General features: G+C 50.5%; 1 protein-coding gene across 10 annotated transcripts in view; it reads right to left on the bottom strand.

Moving 5' to 3' along the window:
• The window catches only part of LOC137420835 (protein quaking-B), a 142,110-nt gene that overhangs the window by 44,216 nt on the left and 71,469 nt on the right, over positions 1 to 26,425 (bottom strand). For all 10 annotated transcript variants that reach the window (XM_078772257.1, XM_068106225.2, XM_068106266.2 and 7 more), the window contains one exon: positions 21,058 to 21,201. In XM_078772257.1, the coding sequence (XP_078628383.1) occupies positions 21,058 to 21,201 (144 nt within the window). The remainder of the gene's footprint in view (positions 1 to 21,057; positions 21,202 to 26,425) is intronic.

Below are 26,425 nucleotides of genomic sequence, written 5' to 3'. Positions count from 1 at the left end.
AACTGTTAAAATGCCATTTTGTGCGGCAATAAACGGCTCGAATCGGTTGCGGAAGGGTTATGGAAAGACGTTTCACAGCTGTTTCAAAGACGTTTAATTCATATCGCACAAAATCGACAAAAATCGACACAAAAAAAACCATCGCACAAAAGGTGAAAAAACGCAATCGCTTTTCGCTCTGAATTACGGGCAAACGCATGACGGAAATCACCATCGCCCAGCATTGAGTGCCAACCCTGACAGCTGCAGGCGCCCGGTAGCTGCATCTCCACCTGTGTGGTGTGAATGGCAATGGTCATTCTGTATATTTTCCGCTCAGTGGTCTGGCAGTGAGGATGGACCATCACGTGATCGCTCTGAGCGAATCAGCGAGCTGCTCTGGCACAGGCTGAGATTCCATGTGTAATGTTCCTCGCTGAAATGCACTGAGGTAAATATGAATAAAAAATATGGATCTCATCAAATATTTTTAGGTAGGCCATGTCCTTCCCAGGCTCAATGGCCATGTCTATGCCAAATATCAAGTACGTGAGCCTCTCCGTTTAGGAGTCTATCGGTAACATACACACACACACATACACACACACACACACACACACACACACACACACACACACACACACACACACACACACACACACACACACACACACACATACAAACTGTGTTTTATTTATATAGATTGTGTTCTTCCTCTGGTTTGACCGTTCCCGTCCTCTCCATCCATTGGCCTAGCATAGTACGAATAGACACGCTTGAATCGGGTTCCATAAAAGTAACGGCACGAGTCACGTGATACGCACACCGCTCGGGCGTACTCGATTAGTGTGGCTTGTGCGAGGGCGGGTCCCCATTTCTGTGGCAGCGTGGGTCAAAGGTACGTGCGGCGTCGACCCGATACCCTTTTCCACGTTCGCGGCGGAAGTGGCGATTCAGCCTCGTGGACACGAAGACCCAAGGGGAAAAAGGGGTTTAATCCCCCCTTTGTCACGTGGACGGGCTTCGAGAGATCCGCAACAATATATATATAGATAGATAGATATAGATATATATATAGATATAGATATATACATATATACAGTCATGTGAAAAAGTAAGTACACCCCATGTAAAGTTTTGACTGTTTCAACATATTTCAACATGCAGCTATTTGATCTTCATTTCAACAATATTGATAGATAAAGGTGATATAATATAACAAATATCATGAAACATTTACATTTTGTAGTCCACTGTATAAATTACATAAACATAAATGCAAATTTGGCATGTGGAAAAAGTAAGTACACCCTTAGCTCTAATAGGAGGTATTGCCCCCTTTGGCAGAAGCAACCTCAAGTAGGCGTTTCTTACAACTGTCTACCAGTCTCTGACATCGACAGGCAGAAATTTTTGCCCACTCCTCCATGCAGAATTCTTTCAGCTGTGTGATGTTTGAGGGGTTTCCTGCATGCACAGCTCGTTTCAAATCCCCCACAACATCTCGATGGGATTTAGATCCGGGCTTTGACTTGGCCATTCCAGAACCCTCCATTTCTTTCTTTTCAGCCATTCCTTGGTGGATTTACTGGTATGTTTAGGGTCATTGTCATGTTGCAAGGTCCACCTTCGGTTGAGCTTCAACTTTCCGACAGATGGCCTCACATTATCCTCAAGCACCCTCTGGTACAATGAAGAATTCATAGTGGATTCTATGATGGGGAGCTGCCCAGGCCCTGATGCAGCAAAGCTGCCCCAAACCATAATATTTCCACCACCATGCTTTACAGTTGGTATCAGGTTCTTGTGGTCAAATGCTGTCTTTGGTTTTCGCCAAACATGTCTTCTGGTACTGTGGCCAAATAGCTCAACATTTGACTCATCTGTCCAGAGCACATTGTTCCAGAAGAGCTGGTCTTTGCCTAGGTGTTCATTGGCAAACTTTAGTCTTGCCCTGATGTTCTTTCTGGACAGCAAAGGTTTCCTCCTGGCACACCTCTCATGGAGATCAAATTTGTGCAGACTCTTTCTAATGGTAGACTCGTGCACTTTGACCTCAACAGTGGCAAGAGCTACCTGTAGGTCCCGTGATGACATTCTGGGGTTCTTAGAGACCTCTTTCAGCATCTTGCGGTCTGCTCTCGGGCTGAACTTGCTGGGGCGGCCTGGCCTGAACAAGTTGGCAGTTGTTTGGAATCTTCTCCACTTGTAGATGATCTTCCGGACAGTCGAATGATTGATTTCAAATTGTTTGGAGATCTTTTTAAATCCCTTCCCAGACTCGTAGGCATCTATAACCTTCTTTCTGAAGGCCTCAGAGAGCTCTTTTGATCTAGGCATGGTGACGCCACACACTTCAACAACAAAGAGCAAACCAAAGTAAATGTTTGAGCTTTAAATAAGACAGGTTCCTCCAAGATCCTCTCCAACGATGTTCCAATCATTACCTTCGCAAAAGCGGAAGGTTATGTTTTGATCGCTGTGTATTTATTTGTATGTCTGTGTGTGTGTATGTTAATCGCATAACTCAAAAAGTATTCAACCGAATTGCATGAAATTTGGTGGGATGATTGGTTATTATACGGGACACATTTGATTAGATTTTGGGAAACAGATTTGCTCAAATTCTGACTATTTTTAACTCGATCGTATTTCACTCAAAGTTATGAGCGACTGAAGAAGAAGATGTCCATCCAGGACGTCATCACTATAACGCGATCTCCCGCGATCATTTCAACCTCAAAAAAAATTATAATTGCAGATTTGACAATAGATGAGGCATATTAACAAACGAATGAAACAGATTTGCTCAAATTCTGACTATTTTTAACTCGATCGTATTTCACTCAAAGTTATGCGCGACTGAAGAAGAAGATGTCCATCCAGGACGTCATCACTATAACGCAATCTCCCGCGATCATTTCAACCTCAAATGAAATTCAAATTGCAGATTTGTCAATCGGGGAGGCATATTAACAGACGAATGAAACAGATTTGCTCAAATTCTGATTTTTAAAAATCGATCGCATTTCACATAAAGTTTCACATCGCATACACTCCCATGCCAAGTACAGAACAGTAGCTGCGGCGAAGGTATGCGCTCTACCGAGTGCCCGGATTCTAGTTTGCACCTGAGCTGGTGCACCTGATTCTAATTTTAGGTATTTGAAGTCATGATAAATGTCGTGGTGTACTTACTTTTTCCACATTCAAAATTTGCATTAATGTTTATTTAAATTATACAATGGACTACAAGATGTAAATGTTTCATGATATTTGTTATATTATATCTCCTTTATCTATCAATATTGTTGAAATGAAGATCAAATAGCTGTATGTTGAAATATGTTGAAAAAGTCAAAACTTTACATGGGGTGTACTTACTTTTTCACATGACTGCATATATGTATACATATATATTTATTACTAGCTGAGGTGCCCGGCTTCACCCGGGTTGAATAAGAATAATACAAATATATGATGAAAAGAACATGTATATTTTAGAGCAATATCACAGTACATTTCCGACATGACGTTTTTTCAATTTTCAATTTCTCAAAACCTCTGGGTATACAACATTTCTGGTTTTCTTACTTGGTGCCAAGACATAAAGATTGCTTGGTTTTCCAACCCTCTAGCAGCCCACGTACAGCTGGCCATGGGCAAACTTGTTCTGTGAAGTTCAGGCCTACAACCTTCATTGATTGCCCCTGCGCCCTGTTGATGGACATAGCAAAACATTGCCTGATGGGGAACTGAATCCTCTTGAAGGAGAATGGAAGGTCAGGTGGAATAAGTGGTGTCCTTGGAATGAATACTTTCTCTCCTCTGTATTGTCCTGAGAGGATGGTTGCCTCGAGGACATGCGGCATCATTTGCTGGATTGTCAATCGTGTTCCATTACACAGCTTTGGTGGATCAAGATTCCTTAGAAGCATGATTGGTGCTCCCACCTTGAGAATCAACCTGTGTGTTGGGAGTCCTTGAGGCTGACGACTGTTGAGAAACTCAGTTGGGAGGTTTACTGCCTGATCTTCATGTCACTTTGGCAAGAGAATCATAATGTCTTTCATGACCGGGCAGCGAACGTCATTATGTGGGACATTACGTCACTCCTACGGACGTGAAAACATTTGTTTTCCTTAAATATATATTTAAAATAAATAACATAGTCCATACAGTAACAGTAAAAGAAGCTAAAAAACAATTAAAAATACAATAAAAAGCACATTAGAAATATATAAATATGTACGTACAGTATACTGTATGTACGCGCAACTGCTGATTCTCATTCAAAACAGAGGCGACGTACAGTATTCCTTTACTGTGTCTGTGTTAGCCATGGGTCTGAAGAAGGGTAATGCTAGTGTTTCCAAGCGTAATGTGGTTACGATGGACGATAAGGTAAATCTGATTAAAAGGTATGGAAAAGGTGGAAAAGTGTCAGTGATAGCGCATAGACCTCATCGCGAATCGGAACCGCAATGCGTCATGGGATCGGAAAGGGGCAATAGCGCCGCCACAAACTACACCATGGAATTGCAGCTGGCCCGGTTTTTTAAACCATTGATATTAAAATTAAAAGTAGCCTATAACCACCGGAATTTTATGCTGATTCCGAATCTGTGTCTAAAACTTTTCTCCGATGTGTAGTTCTTGAGTTATAAGCGGACATCCAGACAGACACACACACACACACACACACACACACACACACACACACACACACACACACACACACACACACACACACACACACACACACACACACAGACACTCCTCCTTTATTTATTTATATGTATATATATATATATGTATGTGTATATATCTATATATATATCTGTGCAGTGTCTGTCTTGTGTTGTCTTGTGTTGTGTTGTCTTGCCTTGTCACTGAACTACTTTCTCAAACTTTTGTGAAATCGTACCTAACTTCTGGTATGCACATATCTCTCCCATCGGTATGTCCTAAGGGTATTTTTTTTTCAACTTAAGTTTTCAAGTTCAATTGTTTATAAAATGTGATATCACGTATATTACAAATACATTTGTGCAAAATAATTGTTTGAATTATGATTGGTTTAACCATGACAAAACGGCAACTCGGGTACAGTCATTTATTTATATATCTACACATCTGGGCAGTGTCTGTGTTGTCACTTAACGACTCCCTCAAACTTTTGTTTCCGTGGTTGTGAAGTGTTTTTAATGACGTTGTGGTGGTTTTGAATCACGTGGTGGTGAGGTATTTTGAATCACGTGGTGGTGAGGTATTTTGAAATATGTGGTGGTGGTGTTTTTAAATCACATGGTGGTGAGGTGTTTTGAATTACGTGGTGGTGTGGTATTTATAATTACGTGGTGGTGAGGTGTCTTTAATTATGTGGTGGTGAGGTGTTTTAAATTCGTTGGTGGTGAGGTATTTTGAATTATGTGGTGGTGAGGTATTTTGAATTATGTGGTGGTGAGGTATTTTGAATTATGTGGTGGTGAGGTGTTTTTAAATGACGTGGTGGTGAGGTGTTTTTAATTTTGTGGCTGTGAGGTGTTTACATTACGTGTTTTATGGCTGTGAGGTGTTTTGAATTACTTGGTGGTGAGGTGTTTTAAATGACGTGGTGGTGAGGTGTAATCGTCCCAAACTTCCAGTCTGCACCCACCCCTCCCCTATGTATGTGCTGAGGGGTTCTTTCTTGAGAAAAAAACATTCAACCTGAATCTTCAACCTACATTGCCTATAACAATGTAATATCACAAACAAAACAAATACATTTGTGCAAAATAATTGTTTGTATTATGATTGGTGTAAATCATGACAACACAGCATCTCAGGTACAGTCATTATCCTCAGCTAAAATAAGCCTGTTCCTCAGTAACGACGCTTGGCTGAGCTCGCCTCACCAACAACAACAACAACATGCATTTTAAGGCCATTTTCCCTGCTAGAGCGGGGGTTAGCCTTGCGGTCCCCATGACCATCTTCTCCATTTTGCCCTATTTTCTGCATCTCCCCTTGTTAACCCCCTTGCCCGCAATTCTTCTTCCACCATCTTTGGCCAAGTCTTTCTCGGTCTTCCCCGTCCTCTACTTCCTTCTACATTCATTTCCATCACTCTTCTCAACCAGTCACTTTCATCATTCCTCAATGTTTCATCACTTTCATCCTTATATATGTATGTATGTATGTGTGTATGTATATATATATATATATATATATATATATATAGTTATATTTTTGGGGTGTGGATGAAATACCTTAATGAAGTTTGTAATGTGTAGATTAGTATGCTCCGAGTGTCACAAAGAAGAATAACCCACCTCGATGTAAATTAAGTTAGGCTGACTGTCCGGGTAAGAGCGTTTATGTGTCTCGCACGGAGTAGTGGAGTTGTGTTATTTCGGTCGGGCTTATGGGTAATAATTCCCCTGTGTGTAAAGGCCTTGTGTAATTTTGCCCTTCGTTTTTATATTCATGAAAAAGCCATGGCACAAATGCTCCATTCACCCACAACACCGGTAGGGCTAGCAAAAACTCCACAGCTGCCCGATAGGGTCTAAACTGAAAGAGGTCTAAACCCCGCCCCTTCTACAACCGACGTCACACAAACCTTCTCGATGAAGGACTAAGCTCTGCCTCGATGACGTGTGTGAAAGGAAACCACACCCCGAGCTTTGTAAGTGGTTGAGGAACGATGGGGTGATTCAACCGCGCTCGGCGATTGCTGATGTGATGTCAGGCAGCTCAGGTTGGAAAGGATAACCAGGAAGGTTTCGCCTGAATCGCTCTCTTTTTGTTCTGGTTTTGGTCGGGCGGTCTCTCTTGCCTGGTCGCTTGCTCTTCGTCTATTCTTGCCTGGTCGCCAATGATGGAGGTTGAGATCGTGCTGCGCTTCGTGCGGGGTATGCCTAAGAGATGGTTGGAGCTCGGTGCAGCCGAACGAGAAGGACCAAGGGAGGAGCTCTTGCTTGTTTGCCTCGCAACGGCGGCGGGCTGTGGATGGGACTTTGCGCCAACACGTGTTTTCCAGCACAGCGACGCAACACGTGTTTTCCAGCACAGCGACGCGGGACCTGTGAACCACACCAAACCCTCGTTGAGACCGGAGCTAAGTGGCTGCACGACACTGAACATTTATTTTTGTTATTTTTCTCTTGTCCGTGTCTTTGAAACCTTGTGGAGGGACCCTCATTTAGAACTTTTAGTTAACCTCACCTTTCCTTTTAAAGAAAGATTTAAACATTAAAAAAATTATTTTAAAGATTTATTTAAACATTTTAAACAATAAAAGATTTAAAGAAATAACATATTGATTGCATTTCTTTGTCATGCCTGTCTTGTTCGTTTATTCGTTTGTGGGGTAAGGAATAAACTCCCGTCGTGGCCTCCCATTCAGGTAAGGCCTCGGGTCCTCCCCAGCACGCACCCAAAGAGATAATCCTGCCAGCTTCTGCTTATACACCTTGGAGTAAAGCTCGTTTTTGACCATCCTTCACCCTGAGGTGTTCACTCCAGGGTCGACACGACAATATATTGTTACGTTTGTGGAGGTAGCAATGGAATACCTTAGGCCAGGTAGGATTGTATAGGGTAGTGTGCCCCGATGTCACAAAGAAGAAGAAACCTTCCTGTAACTAAGTCGGCCCGGATGTCCCGTAAGTGTATATTTGTCTCCATGCAAGGGGTGGAGCGATGCTAATTAGTTAGAGTATGAGGGTAGATTCCCTGTGTGTAGTTGCCTCTGTGGTTTCCCCTTTGTTCCTTATGACACTTACAACACCAGCCATGCAAACAGCACCTAAATTAAACCACATAACCGCTGACCGGATGCGGACATTCTACCACTAACACCACCCAGCCGAGTTATCTCAAGGGGCAGCAAGACAGGCCGTGAGGCCCCCGCCCCGAGAGGAACGATTTGTCAGGATGGCCATAGAGCGATGCGATGGCGCGGCACGATTGGAATCCGGGTAATGTCAGAAAGAGAGAACATTCTAGCGCCGGGGACAAAAAGGACATGTCCCGCCATTTTCGCTCTCTCTTGCGCTGGGTTTGATTGCGAGCGGACGCACTCTTGGTCCTGGCTTCAATCGCATGCAGTCGCACTTCTCTCTCTGTTCCGGGCTACACGAAAGACGGACGCAATTTCCTCTCCTCAGTGCTGGCTTCGTGATGGCTGTGCTTCGTGCCGTGTGCACCTGGGAAGTTTGGGACGGTCGGAGCTCGGTGCAGCCGAACGAGAGCGACGTGGGAGGAGCTCTGGCCTGTTCACTTCTTGTTGGCTGCTGGCCGTTCACCGAAAAAGGTGAACGCAACTTCGCGCCAACGCGTGTTTTCCCCACGCAGGGCCGCGGGACCTTTGACGCCCCCGGACGGTCAAGGAGACCAGAGCTGAGTACCAGCGTGAGAAGAACCGAAACAAGGAAACAAGTATCCATGGACCGCCATAGGGCAGTGTGCCAGTACCGCTCAATATGGGGCTGTTTATGGCCCCGTTCAAATCAGGAATGGATTTGATGAGAGAAAGAATGAAAGGCAAAATGCAAGTGATGGGTACAGAAATGGACGTGATGGGCAAGGAAATGGTGGCTGTTCCGACATGGTGTCCGGAAAAAGTGGCAACAGAGTGAAGCCAGATTGGTGGGAGAGATAGAGAATGTGAAGAAGGTGGAAGGACTCAGGAATGGGGTGGAAGGACTCATGGTAGGACAGAATGAATTAAACAAACACATTCAGGAAAATACCGACGCAATAAAATGATTTTAAAATGTCCAAAGTGAAATCAAGGAGGAACTGGGAACCATAAAGAGGGAGTGTACAACACGGCATGCTAAGGTGACAGACGATGAAAGAGATGGGCGAAGTAATGGAGGTTAAAGAATGGGCAATGAGTGAACATATAAACATGATGGAATGTAAAATGGAAACGGATAAGGTGGCGTTAGAGGGGGAACTCGTGAGGGTGTGCTGGGAAATAACGAAGATAACAGAAGAGGAGCAAGAGGTTAAAATCGAAGTAAACATAATTACAGAGAAACAAATAGAGCTCCTTGTGTGTTTGATTCCATGTTTTGTGAACACCATGTGCCTTGGGATCACGTGAGATCTGACGAGAGCACGCCACAGCACATGGTGTGACGAATAAAGCAGTTATCTTACAAACTGCATGTAAAATGTGCCCCATTTTGCTGGGGGAACCAGAATACTGCTCGTCCACCTTAAAAATATGAAAAAAATAATTTAACAGACATTTTTTAAACAGACAATGCACACCTGGAATGTATGACGTTAAAGCGCGATGCTGCGCACGCTAATGCTTACGCAAGGAGCAAGCGGACAACGCGGTTCATAAAAGAGTCTTTATTGAAAGTACTCAAACTGCAGCACTTAGCTGCTCCGGGCTGCGCGCCCCGTGTATATCTTGAGGCCACGCCTCTCTCTTGGGCGTGGCCGCCGCCCACTTGGTGCGCGGAATGATGTCACCACGCCAGTGGGCTTTCGTGTCCGCCACACGCGCCCCCCCAGAATTCCCGCGCACCTGGAGGGCCAGTTTGCGGGGCAAACGGATGACCCGGCAGAAGCGCCCCCTGGCGATCGGCGGCGTCTGGGGTGCAGGGATGCCAGGTGGGATGCCTCTGGCTGCCCCTGGGATGGGTGTAGGACCGGGGGGCGGCGTGGCGGCGGGGCTGGGCGGTGCCGGGGGTCCGCCCGCAGGGGGGCGGCCCCGACGCGGGGGTCGGGCCACTGGCGGTGGATGGTCCATGTCGAGGTGGGCCGGCTTGAGGCGGTCTACAGAAACTCGGTCAGGAGTACCGCCGATGTCCAGTGTGAAGTGCTTCGCCCCGGTCTCCAGCACGCGGAAAGGCCCGTCGTACGGGGGCCGCAGTGGTGTCCGGTGGGCATCGTGGCGGACGAAGACGTACTCCGCCGTGCGAAGCTCCGGGGCGACGTGCGTCGGTGGGTGCCCGTGGCATGCCGTTGGCACCGGGGCGAACCTCTGGGCGGTCTCTTGCAGAGCGGAGCGCTGCTGTGCCGCGGACCATGGTGCCGTGGCGTCGGGGAGGAACTCGCCCGGCACCCGCAGCGGTTGCCCGAAGACCAACTCCGCCGCGGATGCGCGCAGGTCCTCCTTGGGCGCCGTCCGGAGGCCCAGCAGGACCCAGGGGAGCCTGTCGACCCAGCCGCCGTCGCGGAGGGGGGCCTGGAGCGCGGCCTTCAATGAGCGGTGAAATCGCTCACACAGGCCGTTAGCCTGGGGGTGGTAGGCCGTGGTTCGGTGCAGCCGGACCCCGAGCCCCTGCGCGACCGCCCCCCAGAGCTCCGAGGTGAACTGGGGGCCGCGGTCGGACGAGATGTCTGAGGGGGCGCCGAACCGGGCGACCCAGGTGGCGATGAAAGCCTGCGCGACGTCTGCCGCCGTCGTCGACGCCAAGGGCATGGCCTCCGGCCACCGGGTGGTGCGGTCCACCATGGTGAGGACGTGGGTGAAACCCCACGAGGGAGGCAGAGGTCCCACCAGGTCCATGTGGACGTGGTCAAACCGGCGTTCCGGCACCGTGAACGGGGCCAACGGGGCCTGGGTGTGCCGGTGCACCTTGGCGCGCTGGCACGCGAGGCACTTCCTGGCCCAGCCGCGGACGGCCTTCCGGAGGCCATGCCAGACGAACTTGTCGGCGATCAACCTTTGGGAGGCCCTCACGCCCGGGTGGGACAGGCCGTGGATGGCGTCAAACACCTGGCGCTGCCAGCCCGTGGGCACGATGGGGCGAGGCCGCCCAAGGGAGACGTCGCACAAGAGGGCCGCGCCCGCGCCGTCGAGCGGCACCTCGGTGACGCGGAGGCCCGTGACGGCGGTCCGCAAGGCCTGGACATCGGGGTCAGCGGCCTGGTCCGCTGCCATCCGGGCATAGTCGATGCCGAGGTGGACTGCGTGGGCGACGGCCCGGGAAAGGCAATCCGCCACCGGGTTGTCCTTCCCCGCGATGTGCCGGATGTCCGTCGTGTACTCGGACACGGCCGAGAGGTGACGCTGCTGCCGGGCCGACCACGGCTCGGTGACCTTGCCCATCGCGAAGATCAGCGGCTTGTGGTCGACGAAGGCCGTGAACGCACGGCCCTCGAGCAGATGGCGGAAGTGCCTGACCGCCAAGTGAAGCCCGAGCAACTCGCGTTCGAAGGTACTGTAACGGCGTTCGGGCGGGCGAAGCTGCCGGCTAAAGAACGCCAGCGGTTGCCAAGCTCCACGCACCCATTGCTCGTGCACCGCGCCCACCGCGTAGTCCGAGGCGTCGGTGGTGAGGGCGATCGGTGCATCGGGCGCCGGGTGCGCGAGCATGGTGGCGTTAGCCAAGGCGAGCTTCGCGCCCGTGAACGCCGTGTCCATCTGCTCGGTCCAGATAACGTCGCCTTTGCCCGGCTTACCTCGGAGAGCTTCGTGCAGGGGGCGCAGGAGCTGGGCGATACGGGGCACTAACCGATGGTAAAAGTTCACCATGCCCAGGAACTCCTGCAGCCCTCTGATCGTGCGGGGGCGCGGAAACCCCTTCACCGCCTCCACCTTGGCCGGCAGGGGGACGGCTCCGTGCCTTGTGACACGGTGCCCCCGAAAATCGATTACAGCGACGCCGAACCGGCACTTTGCGGGGTTCACAATCAGGCCATGCTGGCCCAGGCGTTCGAAGAGCATGCGGAGGTGGCGTAGGTGCTCTTCGCGGGACGCGCTGGCGACGAGGATATCGTCCAGGTAGACGTAGACAAAATCCAAGTCGCGCAGGACGCTGTCCATCAGTCGCTGGAATGCCTGAGCCGCATTCTTCAGACCAAAGGGCATCCGCAGGAACTCAAAGAGTCCGAATGGCGTGATGACCGCCGTCTTCGGGACGTCCTCCGGCCTGACGGGGACCTGATGTTAGGACATGCCCGGTGGTATGAGGTCCACCTTCGAGAAGAAGGACATGCCCGCCAAACGGGTGGAAAAGTCCTGAATGTGGGGGACGGGGTAGCGGTCGGGAGTGGTGGCGTCATTGAGATGGCGATAGTCCCCGCACGGTCGCCATCCCCCGCCGGGCTTCGGCACGATGTGCAGCGGCGACGCCCAAGCACTCTCCGAGCGCCGAACGATGCCGAGTCGCTCCAGGGTAGCGAACGCCGCTTTTGCCACCGCCAGCTTCGTCGGCTCGAGGCGGCGTGCCCGGGCGTAGACCGGTGGCCCGACGGTGGGGATGTGATGGGCCACCCCGTGCTTGACGGCCCCCGCAGAGAAGGTGGGCCGCGTGAGGGCCGGGAAGCCGGCGAGGAGGCGGGTGAATTCGTCCGCTGCTGGAAGCGTACAGATCAACGTGGCCGGAACCGAACCGTTCGGCAAGCCGCTTGGCAAGCCGTTCGGCGAGCCGCTCGTTGAGCTGCTCGACGAGCTGGGCAGCGCACAAGCAAGCGAGCTGAACGTCTCGGCCTGGACAAGACGTCTGCGCTTTACGTCGACCAGGAGCCCATTAGCGCACAGGAAGTCCGTGGCAAGCAGTGCCATGGGCACGTCGGCGGTGACAAACATCCATCGGGAAACCTGCCCTCCGAACCGCAGAGAGAGGCAGCGTTTTCCGTACGTACGGATGGGCGTCCCGTTCGCGGCAAGCAGCGCGGGGCCCCCGCCCGCGGCGTGCTTGTCTGACGTACCGGCGGGAACGACACTCACCTGCGCTCCCGTGTCGCACAGGTAACGGCGCCCGGATAAGGTGTCCGTTATGAACAGCAGGCTGCTCGAACGGCCGGCGCTCATCGCCACTATTGAGCGCCGGCCCGGGCGTTTCCCGACCTGTTGAAGGAGCATGGCGGATGACACTGCCGAGCCTCGTGGCCGAACTTGGCGTGGAACCAGCACCAGGTGGTGGAGCTGGAGGTGTGCGGCTGGCTCCGCCAGGCCGGTGGAGTTGGCGGTTTTCCCCGCGGTGGCGGTTTTCACCGCGGCGTTGGGCGGGGCGTGGCGGCGGTCACGAGGTGCGTATCAGCATGCTGCGTATGCTGTGTAAGCTGATGCTGTGGATCAGCATCATCAGCAGCATCAGCCTCGAGGTCCGTGACGGCCGCACCGACTCTCGCCCGCGTATCCGAAGCCGCGAAGTACCTGTCCGCCTCGGCTGCCAATGCTCGAGGTTCCGTTAGCACGGTCCCGGCCAACGCGAGGCGAACCTGCGCTGGAAGTTGGCGACGGAAAAGCGCCCGGAATAGAGAACCGGGGGCTTCGTCGCCCAACAGTGACAGCATATGGTCCATTCGGACCGATGGGCGCGTGTCGCCGAGCTCGGGGAGATCCAGGAGGCGGTCGGCCCGTGCGTCGTCCGTGAGGCCGAACGTGGCTAGGAGTAGCCGCTTGAGTGCCTCGTACTTGTGGCCGTCCGGTGGGTGGCGAAGGACGGACACAACTCGAGCGGCCGTGCCGGGCACGAGGGAGGCGACGACGTGGCAGTAGCGCATGTCGTCGCCGGTGAGGCGCCGAAGCTGAAATTGGGCTTCGGCTTGGACGAACCAGACTTCGGCCTGGGCCTCCCAAAATTCGGGAAGTTTAATCGACATTGCGTTGTTGTTTGCCATTGCAATGGCGTCGTGTTCGGAAGGATCGCTACGGCAGATCCAACGTCGAGGTCACCACATAAAGCGCGATGCTGCGCGCGCTAATGCTTACGCAAGGAGCAAGCGGACAACGCGGTTCATAAAAGAGTCTTTATTGAAAGTACTCAAACTGCAGCACTTAGCTGCTCCGGGCTGCGCGCCCCGTGTATATCTTGAGGCCACGCCTCTCTCTTGGGCGTGGCCGCCGCCCACTTGGTGCGCGGAATGATGTCACCACGCCAGTGGGCTTTCGTGTCCGCCACAACGTCATGACGTACTCTGCCAGGAAGTCAGGAAGTATACGGTATAGGAGCGAGCGCGTTTTTCATTGTACTCGCACCTGTTTCTAAAGCAATAGGTTGGTTTACATGAATCGGGTGCAATTTTTAAAGGTACTGTATGTTGTTTCTCATTGTGAGTTAGGAAGTTAAAGCAAATTCGATAATATGCAATTTCCGAGCCGTTCTCCTCATTAACATGTTCGACAAATTTACGAACCTCACACTATGTCTATGATTGCGAGCTGTTTATATAAATAGTAATGTTAACGCACATCTCTTTTAAATGTCTATAATGCAACTTTGTTTTTAAATTTGTTTATTGAAATTGGCTCTAATCAAGGGCAAAAGCTACTCAATGTTTGTGGGTTGTATAGAGTACAGTCCAACTGCAATCGGTCATCGAAACTGTACACTGTATCCAATCTGTCGATGCAGATTACCGAAAATAGCCGATATTTGCTTGTCCCGATTGCTAGTTCCGACATCGGCCTCAGCACTATTGGAAGTATTATGAAGGTGATTTGTGTTCTACAGTGTTCAAGCATATAATTCAATTTAAATAAAGGTTTAGAGAGGTTTAAAGGCATAAAAATAAATTAATTCTGTGTTTCACCACCGTTTTACCCAGCGTCTATAACACCACTCTGTCTAACATGTTATTGTGGTGCTGTGCACACACGACTCAATTGCCAGAGAGGTAGGCCACAACGCATTGGTACAAACAAAGAGTCTTTATTAAGAGCTCACACTTCAGCACTGGGCGGGCTCGAGCTTAGAGCCCGCATATATGTCCCGAGGCCACGCCTTGTCCCCGGGCGTGGCCGATCGGTCGAAAGGCGGGGCATACGCTTTCGTTCCCCGCCTGGACGCTTGCGCCACCCACTGGTGCACGGAATTATTGTCCCTTGTGCCCGCCACACGCGCCCCCCCAGAATTCCCGCGCACCTGAAGGGTGAGTTTGCGGGGAAGCCGGATGACCCGGCCGAAACGCCCCCTGGCGATGCGTGCAGGGCTGGGGGGTAGCGGGACGGCGGGGCTGGGGGGTGCCGGGGGTCCGACCGCCGGGGGGCGGCCTCGACGCGGAGGCAGAGCTGCTTGCGGGGGGTGGTCCAGATCGAGGTGGGCCGGCTTGAGGCGGTCCACGGAGATGCGATCCGGGGCACCGCCGATGTCGATGGTGAAATATTTGTCCCCGGTCTCCAGCATGCGGAAGGGCCCGTCGTACGGGGGCCGTAGCAGTGCCCGGTGGGCGTCGTGCCGGACGAAGACGTACTCCGCCGTGCGAAGCTCCGGGGCGACGTGGGAAGACGGGCAACCGTGGTGTGCCGTCGGCACCGGGGCGAACATCCGGGCGGTCTCCTGAAGGGCGGAGCACTGTTGCGCCGCGGACCAAGGAGCCGTGGAGTCGGGGATAAAGTTCACCCGGTACCCGCAGTGGTTGCCTGAAGACCAGCTCCGCCGAGGACGCGCGCAGGTCGTCCTTGGGCGCCGTCCTGAGGCCCAGCAGGACCCAGGGGAGCCTGTCGGCCCAGCTGCCGTCGCAGAAGCTGGCCCGGAGCGCGGCCTTCTTCGAGCGCTGAAAGCGCTCGCACAGGCCATTGGCCTGGGGGTGGTAGGCCGTGGTGCGGTGTAGTTTTACGCCGAGCCCTTGCGCCACCGCGGCCCAGAGCTCCGAGGTGAACTGGGGGCCGCGGTCGGACGAGATGTCCGAGGGGGCACCGAACCGGGCAACCCAAGTGGCGATGAAGGCTTCCGCCACATCAGCTGCAGACGTCGCCGCCAATGGGACGGCCTCCGGCCACCATGTGGTGCGGTCCACCATGGTGAGGAGGTGGGTGAACCCCCGCGAGGGGGGCAGAGGTCCCACCAAGTCGACGTGCACGTGGTCGAACCGACGCTTGGGCACCGCAAACGGGGCCAACGGGGCCTGGGTGTGGCGGTGGACCTTTGCGCGCTGGCATGCGAGGCACGTCCTGGCCCAGTCGCGGACGTCCTTCCTGAGGCCATGCCAGACGAACTTCGCCGCGACGAGCTTCTGGGAGGCCTTCGTGCCCGGGTGGGACAGGCCGTGGATGGCGTCGAACACTGGGCGCTGCCAACCTGCGGGCACGATGGGGCGAGGCCGGCCGAGGGAGACGTCGCACAGGAGGGCCGCGCCAGCGGCGTCGAACGGCACCTCGGTGACGCGGAGGCCCGTGACGGCGGTCCGCAAGGCCTGGACGCCGGGGTCGGCGGTCTGGTCCTCCGCCATCCGGGCATAGTCGATCCCGAGGTGGACCGCGTGCGCGACGGACCGGGAAAGGCAATCCGCCACCGGGTTGTCTTTACCCGCCACGTGACGGATGTCCGTCGTATACTCGGACACGGCAGAGAGGTGACGCTGCTGCCGTGCCGACCATGGCTCGGCGACCTTGGCCATCGCGAACACAAGGGGCTTGTGGTCGACGAAAGCCGTGAACGGGCGGCCCTCCAGCAGATGGCGGAAGTGTCGGACCGCCAGGTGGAGCCCGAGCAGCTCGCGGTCGAAGGTGCTCTAGCGGCGTTCGTGCGGGCGAAGCTGCCGGCTAAAAAACGCCAGCGGTTGCCAAGCACCACGCACCCACTGCTCGTGCACCGCGCCCACCGCGTAGTCCGACGCGTCGGTGGTGAGGGCGATCGGCGCATCGGGCGCCGGGTGCGCCAGCATGGTGGCGTTGGCCAGGGCCAGCTTTGCGCCCGCAAACGCCGCGGCCATCGGCTCCGACCAGGCGATGTCACCTTTGCCCGGCTTGCCCCGGAGGGCCTCGTGCAGGGGGCGGAGGGGCTGGGCGACGTGGGGCACGAAGCAGTGGTAAATATTTACCATGCCCAGGAACTCCTGGAGCCCCTTGATCGTGCGGGGTCGCGGGAAATCCCGGACCACCTCTACCTTGGCCGGTAAAGGGACGGCCCCGTGCCTGGTGATGCAGTGCCCCAAGAAGTCGATGGTGGCGTTTCGGCGACTTGGCGGGGTTGATGATCAGGCCATGCTGGCCCAGGCGTTCGAAAAGCGTGCGGAGGTGGAGCAGGTGCTCCTCCCGGGGCGCGCTCGCGACTAGGATGTCGTCCAGGTAGACAAAGAGGAAAGGTAAGTCGCGCAAGACGCTGTCCATAAGCCGTTGGAACGCCTGGGCCGCATTCTTCAACCCGAAAGGCATTCGCAGGAACTCGAAGAGGCCGAAAGGGGTGATGACGGCCGTCTTCGGGACATCGCCTGGTTGTACGGGGACCTGGTGGTAGCCCCGGATGGGGTCCACCTTGGAAAACACTGTCGTGTTTGCCAACCGGGCGGAAAAGTCCTGGATATGCGGGACCGGGTAGCGTTCGGGGGTGGTGGCATCATTGAGCCGGCGGTAGTCCCCGCACGGCCGCCATCCCCCGCCGGACTTCGGCACAATGTGCAGAGGAGAAGCCCAAGCGCTGTTGGAGCGCCGTACGATCCCCAGCCGCTCCAGCGTGGCGAACTCCGCTTTCGCCATGGCGAGCTTCGTGGGTTCGAGTTGGCGTGCCCGGGCGTAGACCGGCGGCCCGACCGTGGGTATATGGTGCTCCACCCCGTGTTTAACGGCCACCGCTGAGAAGGTGGGACGCGTGAGGGCCGGGAAACTGGCTAGGAGGTGGGTAAAGTCGTCCGCTGCCGGAAGCGTGCAAACTAAACTCGCCGGGACGGAACCTTCCAGCAAGCCGCTTGGCAAGCCGCTCGGTGAGCCGCTCAGTGAGCCGCTCAACGAGCCGCTCAACGAGCCGCTCAGCGAACAAGCGAGCGAGCTGAAGGTTTCGGCCTAGACGAAATGTCTGCGCTTCACGTCGACCAACAGCCCATGCGCACATAGGAAGTCCGCGCCCAGCAGGGCCATTGGCACGCTGGCGGTCATGAATGACCATTGAAAGCGCTGCCCTCCGAACCACAGTGAGAGGCAAAGCTTCCCGAATGTGCGGATGGGTGTACCGTTGGCGGCAAGCAAAGCGGGGCCCCGGCCCGCGGCTTGCTTGTCGGACGTGGAGGCGGGGAGGACGCTTACCTGCGCTCCTGTGTCGCAAAGCAAACGGCGCCCGGACAAGGTGTCCGTGATGAACAGGAGGCTGCCGGAATGGCCGACGCTCATGGCCGCAAGTGAGCGCCGGTCGTTTCCCGACCTGTCAAAAGAACACGGCGGGCGGCACGTTTTAGCCTTGCGGCCGAACCTGGCATGGTAGTAGCACCAGGTTTGCGGCGGCCGTGTCGGCGGCGGTGGCGGCGGCGGTAGTGGGCGGGGCGTAGCAGCGGCCACGAGGGAAGCAGGGGGCGCTGGAGCCTCCGCACCGGGAGCCACTACGGCAGCACCGTACACCGACCGCGTGTCGCAGGCCGCGAAATACTTGTCGGCCTCTCCAGCCAGGGCGCGGGGTTTCGTTAGTTTGGAACCGGCCAGCGCGAGGCGCACCTGTGCAGGTAGCTGGCGGAGGAAAAGTGCGCGGAACAAGAAATCCGGGCGCTGGTCTCCAAGCAGCGACAGCATGAAATCCATCCGGACGGATGGTCGTGTGTCGCCGAGGGCGGGAAGGTCCAGGAGGCGGTCGGCCCGTTTGATCTCCGTGAGCCCGAACGTGGCGAGGAGGAGACGTTTGAGCGCCTCGTACTTGTTGTCGCCCGGCGGGCGCCGAAGGATGGACACGACTCGGGCGGCAGTGCCGGGCCCGAGGTCGGCGACCATGTGGTAGTACCGGGTCTCGTCCGCCGTGATGCCTCGGAGCTGAAATTGAGCTTCGGCCTGCACAAACCAGACGTCGGCTTGCGCTTCCCAAAACTCGGGGAGTTTGACGGCGTTGGTAGCCATGGCGCATTCGGGGGTCAGCAACGGCTGAACCAATCGCGGTCACCAGTGTGGTGCTGTGCACACACGACTCGATTGCCAGAGGTAGGCCACAACGCGTTGGTACAAACAAAGAGTCTTTATTAAGAGCTCGCACTTCAGCACTGGGCGGGCTCGAGCTTAGAGCCCGCATATATGTCCCGAGGCCACGTATTGTCCCCGGGCGTGGCCGATCGGTCGAAAGGCGGGGCATGCGCTTTCGTTCCCCGCCTGGACGCTCGCGCCACCCACTGGTGCGCGGAATTATTGTCCCTTGTGCCCGCCAACTTATATTAGTTATTCATGCCTGTTGTTGGTGTCCTTCATAACGTCCTTAAAAACAGTAAATTTCCTATTTGGAATGATTTTCAATTTTCTTTGCTTGCCAGGCATGCAGACAGAGTAAAATAACGTTTAACTCGTCACAAATTCAAAGCCAAATTATGGTAAAATGAGAAAATTGTCTTCCTGATCATGTTCCGATTCATGTTCAAAATATAACATTCAATTTAAATAAGTTGTTGTTCGATCATAAAGTAATGATCATAAACTGATCAGAAGGACAGACGGACAGAGGACAGTCATCAACCAATTGCTTAACTCTGCTTTTCGCTTTGCGTGGTAAATATGGTGCCAAAACGGATCCTTTTAACTGCAGGTCTTTTAGTTTGCTTCCAATTATAAGCAAGGTCATGGAATATATCATCACAGTTGACATCAAATCCTTCCTTTTATTCAACGACCTGAACTCAGATCATCAGTTCAGTTTCAGAGCTGGCCATTCTACCTTGGATATGCTGCTTCTACTTTCCCAACAATAGATGGAAGCCCTCAATATCACAGGTGAGATAGGGACGTCTCTCTGGACATATCTTGAGTATTTAGTACAGTCTGGCACCCTGCCTTGATCTCCAAACACTCTGCTTATGGAAGTGGCGAAGTGAGCGTTTTTGGTTCCAAATGGCAGAGCGACAAGGGAGGAGTATGGTGCTGTACACTAACGATAATTAGCAGTGAAGGTCACGTGGTACTGACACCAATCTGGAGCGTTTACGGAAGGAAGGTGAAGGCAAACATTAGCACAAGGTATGGCATTTATCTCTGTCCCTACAAGGGTTGCATGGATATGGGCACGACTGGTGTTGGATATGGGCTCGACTCCAGGACGAGCTTCTTAAGGTCTGCCATTTCAGATTGTAACCATGTAACCTGCTGTGGTGAAGGTGTCACATTAGCCACAGTCGGTGTAATGGTGTCAATGAGATGATAAGCTAGACAAGCGGTGGTAAACATTGGAAGAACAACTCACGAAGTAGCGACTGGTAGAAGTTGACGTGGCGGTCACCAAGAAGCTCCTGCATATGACGCAGTAGTTATGTGGATCTTCGATCTCCTAAATCCTCGGCTGTAAGGAGTTGTTGAAGTTAGCATGGCGGTCACCGAGAAGCTCTTGCATATGACGCAGTAGTTATGTGGATCTTCAATCTCCTAAATCCTCGGCTGTAAGGAGTTGAAGTTAGCATGGCGGTCACCGAGAAGCTCTTGCATATGACGCAGTAGTTCTGTGGATCTTCGATCTCCTAAATCCTCGGCTGTAAGGAGTTGTTGAAGTTGACGTGGCGGTCACCAAGAAGCTCCTGCATATGACACAGTAGTTATGTGGATCTTCGATCTCCTAAATCCTCGGCTGTAAGGAGTTGTGGAAGGTGGCAGTGCTCAGGAGGAGCCATACTCTTTAGGAGCGTGGCCTTCAACCTTCAAAGTCGTGTACTCCGCGTCCGGCGGAGGTTGCAGTAAAATATTTCTCACTTCCATCACATACTCTGGTGCCAATTGGAGCCAACAATATTTTTGAATCATGTCAACTCAGTAGTAATGTTTCGGGTGTCGAATTGGGCTTTGACTTGTGTAAACCACAGCTGCAGGTCAATAGGTTAGAATTGCGGCAGCTTTATCGAAACCGCTGCCACTGATGAAGCTGGATGAGTGTCTGGGAATTTAGGCCATGGCTCGTTGGTCATTCCCAGTGATTGGTTGTTTGTGAAGTGCAACATGTTGTATTTTGATTCAAACCATCAGAAAAATGTAAAATTCCTAGTATACATGTATAACACTCATTTGAGAGATGATGATAAATATCATGACACAAAACGTTGGTGCAATAAAATAAATCACTTACTACATTTGATGAATCAAGTGTGCAAAAACAAGATGAAGAAGTGAAGAAAGGAATTAGGTGAAAAACAGAGTAAGGAGGGTCATTTCCAGCTACGTACCGAGAGAATTATCTAGGAGGTAGATAGTAAGCGAGAAATTGAGTGTGTTAACGAATGTGGGTTACTCACAGCTGGAACAAGAAGCTTTCGAACTTCACTGGTTGCAAGAGCAAGGCGCAGAGACGCGCGATTCTGCGTGTCCTCGACCGTCACGAGAACGTGCAGATCTTCATCCAAATGCTCCCAATTCGGTTTTCCTCTGTTTTGCTCTTCCTGGAGAAAAGAAGAATAGTGAGAAAACATATGGAGCGAAGTATTTGTTTTTTCATGAATTCTGGATTTCATGAGGTTGGAATTGAATAAAATTTTATTTACTGGTGCAGTGCTCTCAGGGATGCAGGTCCTTCAGATATTCATTTGCATTTATATTGTGAATGTTTTTGTTTTTTTTACCTCATTGTATCTTTCGAAAGGAGTGGGTCAGTGTAAACAAATACTCAACAAAATTCCTTAATGTAATCTACACAGGTAGGAATGCTGGGATGTGAATATTTCGCAGTCATGATGAGTAAAATGCTTTTTATCTGAGCACAAATTCCTTAACAACATCTTGTGATTGAATTGCAAGTAATCACCAGGGATCATTTTTCAACAAGCCTGTTGTTGGCTTAACAGTTAAGGTGTTGGCTTGCTTAAGATCCTCGGGTCTCGACTTCAAACTCCTGTTGTGCCGTTGAATTAACACTAGGTGGGTCGATTCAGCCTGTCATTCATCCGAGGTCAGCAAAGTGAGCACCAGCTAGCTGGTAAGGGGGCATTGCATCAGTGGCACAACTGCACCCCCTGAAAATGATGCAGCCAAGCAGCCACAGGCTACATACAAATAAATAAATAATGTTTCGACAAATGTGATACACCAGCCTGGATAGACTTGCGACGCTCACCCACCACATTTCCTTGCAGAGGCACAGGCTTGTTTTAACTGAGGATAATTACTGTACGTGAGTTGCTGTGTTGTCATGATTTACACCAATAATTTCTTTCTTTTGCACAAACTTATTAGACGGTGGGCTGAATAGGCAAAATGTGTGTTTTTTTTTAAACTTTTGTGACCCACCTCTGGTATCTGGCTGAAATTTTGCATATATTTAGTTTAAAATTACTTATAAAGAATTCAAAACTCGTCAGTGCAAAAAGTTGCACATTAATTAGTTATGCTAATTAGAAAAACTATAGCACCATCGTGTGTCCATTATTATCTCGCTGTGTATAACTAAATGGGAATTCGAAATATAAAGTATGTAGTCTATGTAGAGATAGGGAAACTGTCCAGGAGTGTGTGTGATCGAGGGCGCGCGCGCGTGTGCACACACACACACACACACACACACACACACACACACACACACACACACACACAGACATAGACACACTGACAGACACAGGGAGAGACACATAGACACACAGACATAGATACAGACACACATAGACATACATAGACATACAGGTCTATGTATACAGGTCATAAATATTTATAATATATTATTTATTGCAATTTAATTAAATAATTTAAATTGCAGATTTTAAATAAATTTTTAATATTGCATTTTCTATTGCAGGTTTGTATGAAGCATCATTTGGAGGTAAAACTGCAAACATCAGAGTCATTGTTAATTTTAAGATGACATGGACAATTGAACAAAATATCTTTATTGTGGAGTTTTACTTGGCCACAAACTCTTTTAAAAAGACTCAAACACGTTTCAGAAAGAAGTGCGAGACCAGATTAACCCCAGATAAGTCTGCTATTTTTCGATTGATAAAAGGTTTAAGTCCCACAGGACAGTACAAAATCTTAATTGCTCAAAGTCTGGTCGTCCAAGGAATGCAAGATCACAAGAAAACGTTGAAGCGGTCAATGAAGAAGTTTCAGGTACCCCAAGAAATCGCTGTCATCGATCTCAGGAATTGGACTTATCTTTATCAAGTACACAAATAATTCTGAAGCAGAAACTAAAATGAACCCATATCGCATACAAGAAGCAAAAACTAACAGACAATGATAAACAACTACGTGTGACGTTGAAAGAATGGTCGCAGGGAAAAAGGCAAAGGGATCCAAATTTTCTGACTAATGTGTGGTTTCTTTTAAGAGGCCCACTTTCTTTTAGACAGTTGTTCTCAACTCGTTTCAGTCCATGGACCATCATGCCAATCAAAAATTTTTCGTGAACCACCTCCTTTTTGAGATGATAAAAAAGAGTAGACAACAAACATTTTGGTTTGAAATTTATTTCTCACGCCATGTGACTTTGGACAATGTTCCTGTGGACCACCGAAAAAAAACTCACCATGGACCACCAGTTGAGAACCACTTTCTTTTCAGAGGTCATGTTAACTCTAAAAACAACGTGTTTTGGGGTTCTCGTTCTCCTGATAAAGTTCTTGAAAGTACGTAGCCAGAAATGCACTGCACAGTTTGTGATGAGCAAATCTGGCATCAATGGGCCTTTCTGGTTCGAAGATGAAGAAAGGAAATTGGTAACCATAGCCACTGAAAGGTACTTGAAAGTTATCCAGAAGTTCTGGTTTGCATTAGCGAGGAAACGCCACATCGACAGGGCTGTACAATAGTTTCAACAAGTTGGGGCCACACCTCACACTTCCAGCAGATCGATATAGTGGCTACAACAGAAATTCAGTGATCGAATCATCTCGAGAAGGGCAGGTGTTGCATGGACGCCCCATTATCCCGACCTCAACCCACCTCACTTCTATCTTTGGAGTTACCTGAAGGATGGAGTGTACCAGGGGAGACCTCAGACTATTGACGACCTCAAAATTGCAATTGCCACCAACATCAAAGCTATTCCAGTTCAGGAATGCATCCGAGTTATCGAAGACTTCACCAGGAGGATCCATGGTGTGCCTGCCACAGCAGGGCAGCCATTTAGAACACGTTTTGTGAACCCTCTTCTGAAATCACTAGTTTCATTTTTGTGTTGCTTTATTCTACATATTACAAAGATTCTTACGTGCAAGTTTCATGTTGTTTAAATGAGAAATTAAGAAACTATACAAACAACTGTGGGTTGAATTTTTTAAATGAAGCACCCTGTATTTATCACCTGTGAATAATTCCTTGACATTCTCTGTCTGGTAGGACATCCCTGATCTCTGCTGACATCTCATAATAGAAGAGCTATTGACATTTTCAAATCAAATCTGAAAGAACATAGCGAAATGTTTATTATTTTTTCCAACTCTATTTTCTGCATCAATGACCACTCGTATTTTTGTTACTAGATTTCTCACTTGAATAATGTATTAAAAGGACAGTGTAAAATAAGGTGTTCCATGCTTGGGGTTGATCTGATTATGGAGGTATTCACTCTGACCCCTTGATCACTGGACTTTATGTCCCCTGGGGATTGCCAATGGGGCTTTCTTTTGCATGCCCCTTGGCCAGGGAATTTCATGAATGAATGAATGCATCGAGTTAATAACGTTTTGTTACTGCTGGTAGTTTTCGTTCGAAATAAGTAGACAATGGGACTTGTTTGCTGCTTTAATGAATGTAGGTTTGACATATGCATAAAAAAAAACCTTCTTTTTTTTGTTATTACCTTCGCAAAAGCGGAAGGTTATGTTTTGATCGCTGTGTATTTATTTGTATGTCTGTGTGTGTGTATGTTAATCGCATAACTCAAAAAGTATTCAACCGAATTGCATGAAATTTGGTGGGATGATTGGTTATTATACGGGACACATTTGATTAGATTTTGGGAAACAGATTTGCTCAAATTCTGACCATTTTTAACTCGATCGTATTTCACTCAAAGTTATGAGCGACTGAAGAAGAAGATGTCCATCCAGGACGTCATCACTATAACGCGATCTCCCGCGATCATTTCAACCTCAAAAAAAATTATAATTGCAGATTTGTCAAGAGATGAGGCATATTAACAAACGAATGAAACAGATTTGCTCAAATTCTGACTATTTTTAACTCGATCGTATTTCACTCAAAGTTATGAGCGACTGAAGAAGAGGATGTCCATCCAAGACGTCATCACTATAACGCGATCTCCCGCAATCATTTCAACCTCAAATGAAATTCAAATTGCAGATTTGTCAATCGGGGAGGCATATTAACAGACGAATGAAACAGATTTGCTCAAATTCTGATTTTTAAAAATCGATCGCATTTCACATAAAGTTTCACATCGCATACACTCCCATGCCAAGTACAGAACAGTAGCTGCGGCGAAGGTATGCGCTCTACCGAGTGCCCGGATTCTAGTTGAACATGTTTAGGAACATGTGTAGGATTACTGAGCTTTTTGGCTATAGATGGGTCACAAGTGATAATTTGGAAATTGAATAGGTTTTCCCAACTTACTGTTATAATCGTCCACCAAGGAGATAATGATGGATTCTGGTGTTGCGGGAGTTGTATTGAGGGTTTTTCATTGTACGTTGGCAACACCACAGAGGGTGTCCCTCAGTGACTCGGAATTGGTGAGTGGGAGGAGGCCGAGTCGAGAGTAGGTGTGGTGTGGTTCGCCATGAACCTCGAGCGGGCCCCGGCCATTGGTGTCTGAAGTGAGACGATTGTGCTAGATATTAGTGACAAGGAACAGTTTTATCAGTTTGGGGGAGGTCGATAGCATAACAGCAGCGTGTGCACATGGTCAAATGCACCAAAGGCCCTTGATGCATTGGATGTTTCTCTCTGGGCTTCTGGGACTCTGGCCACAGCCATATTTTCAAACCTCACACATTATACCTCCAGCATATTCTTCTCCTGGTTTTACGTTGTTTCTGTTGTCAAATTCTTCGGGGACACCGCTAAGGCTGCTCCGACTTTTGTCTCAGCTGGAACGCTGCTTCAGACTGGCTATCCTTGATGGACCACAGCTAGGATATTGACTTCTACTGTCAAATCTTTCTCTCAATTCCTCATATAAGTTCCCCCAGTTGCACTACCGCCCCAGAGCTGTAATAGTTGAGAGTCCTCCTTTTAATGAATGTTTGAGTCTGTGCTTAGTACAATAGTACATGTTACAAATTAAAAAAAAGAAACCTGAAAATAACTCATAGTTGTGGTGCTGCCATCTTTTGAACTTTCTCCATTCCGTTGCGAATTTTGACTCATTTTTAACGATTGGGGCATTAATTTTTGGGGAAACCCGTCGTGCATGGTTTGGTTTGGGAAACCATACTCTTTGGTTCATCAGAGCTTGATTCAAAGAGATCTGCCCCAAGGTGAGTGGAAGGTCCACCCAGAAGTGTAACGCAGGCGTGTTGGGTCAAAACACGATCAGTTCGGAATTTGGATGGTTTGGAGCCGTTAAAATGGCCCAAGAATGCTCAATCCCAGCTTTGACATTTAGTAGCATAGTTATTTTTGTTGATTCATGATAAAGTTGTAGGAACTCTGTGCCATGACTGGGTGATGCTGCAGGCCAAATGCAATCTATTAATTTCCTGACCA

This window comes from Myxine glutinosa, chromosome 2, assembly GCF_964187855.1.
Source record: "Myxine glutinosa chromosome 2, kmMyxGlut1.1, whole genome shotgun sequence".
Taxonomy (NCBI): Eukaryota; Metazoa; Chordata; class Myxini; order Myxiniformes; family Myxinidae; genus Myxine; species Myxine glutinosa.
Note: the sequence above shows the minus strand (reverse complement) of the source record. Positions and strands in the feature narration are given on the sequence as shown.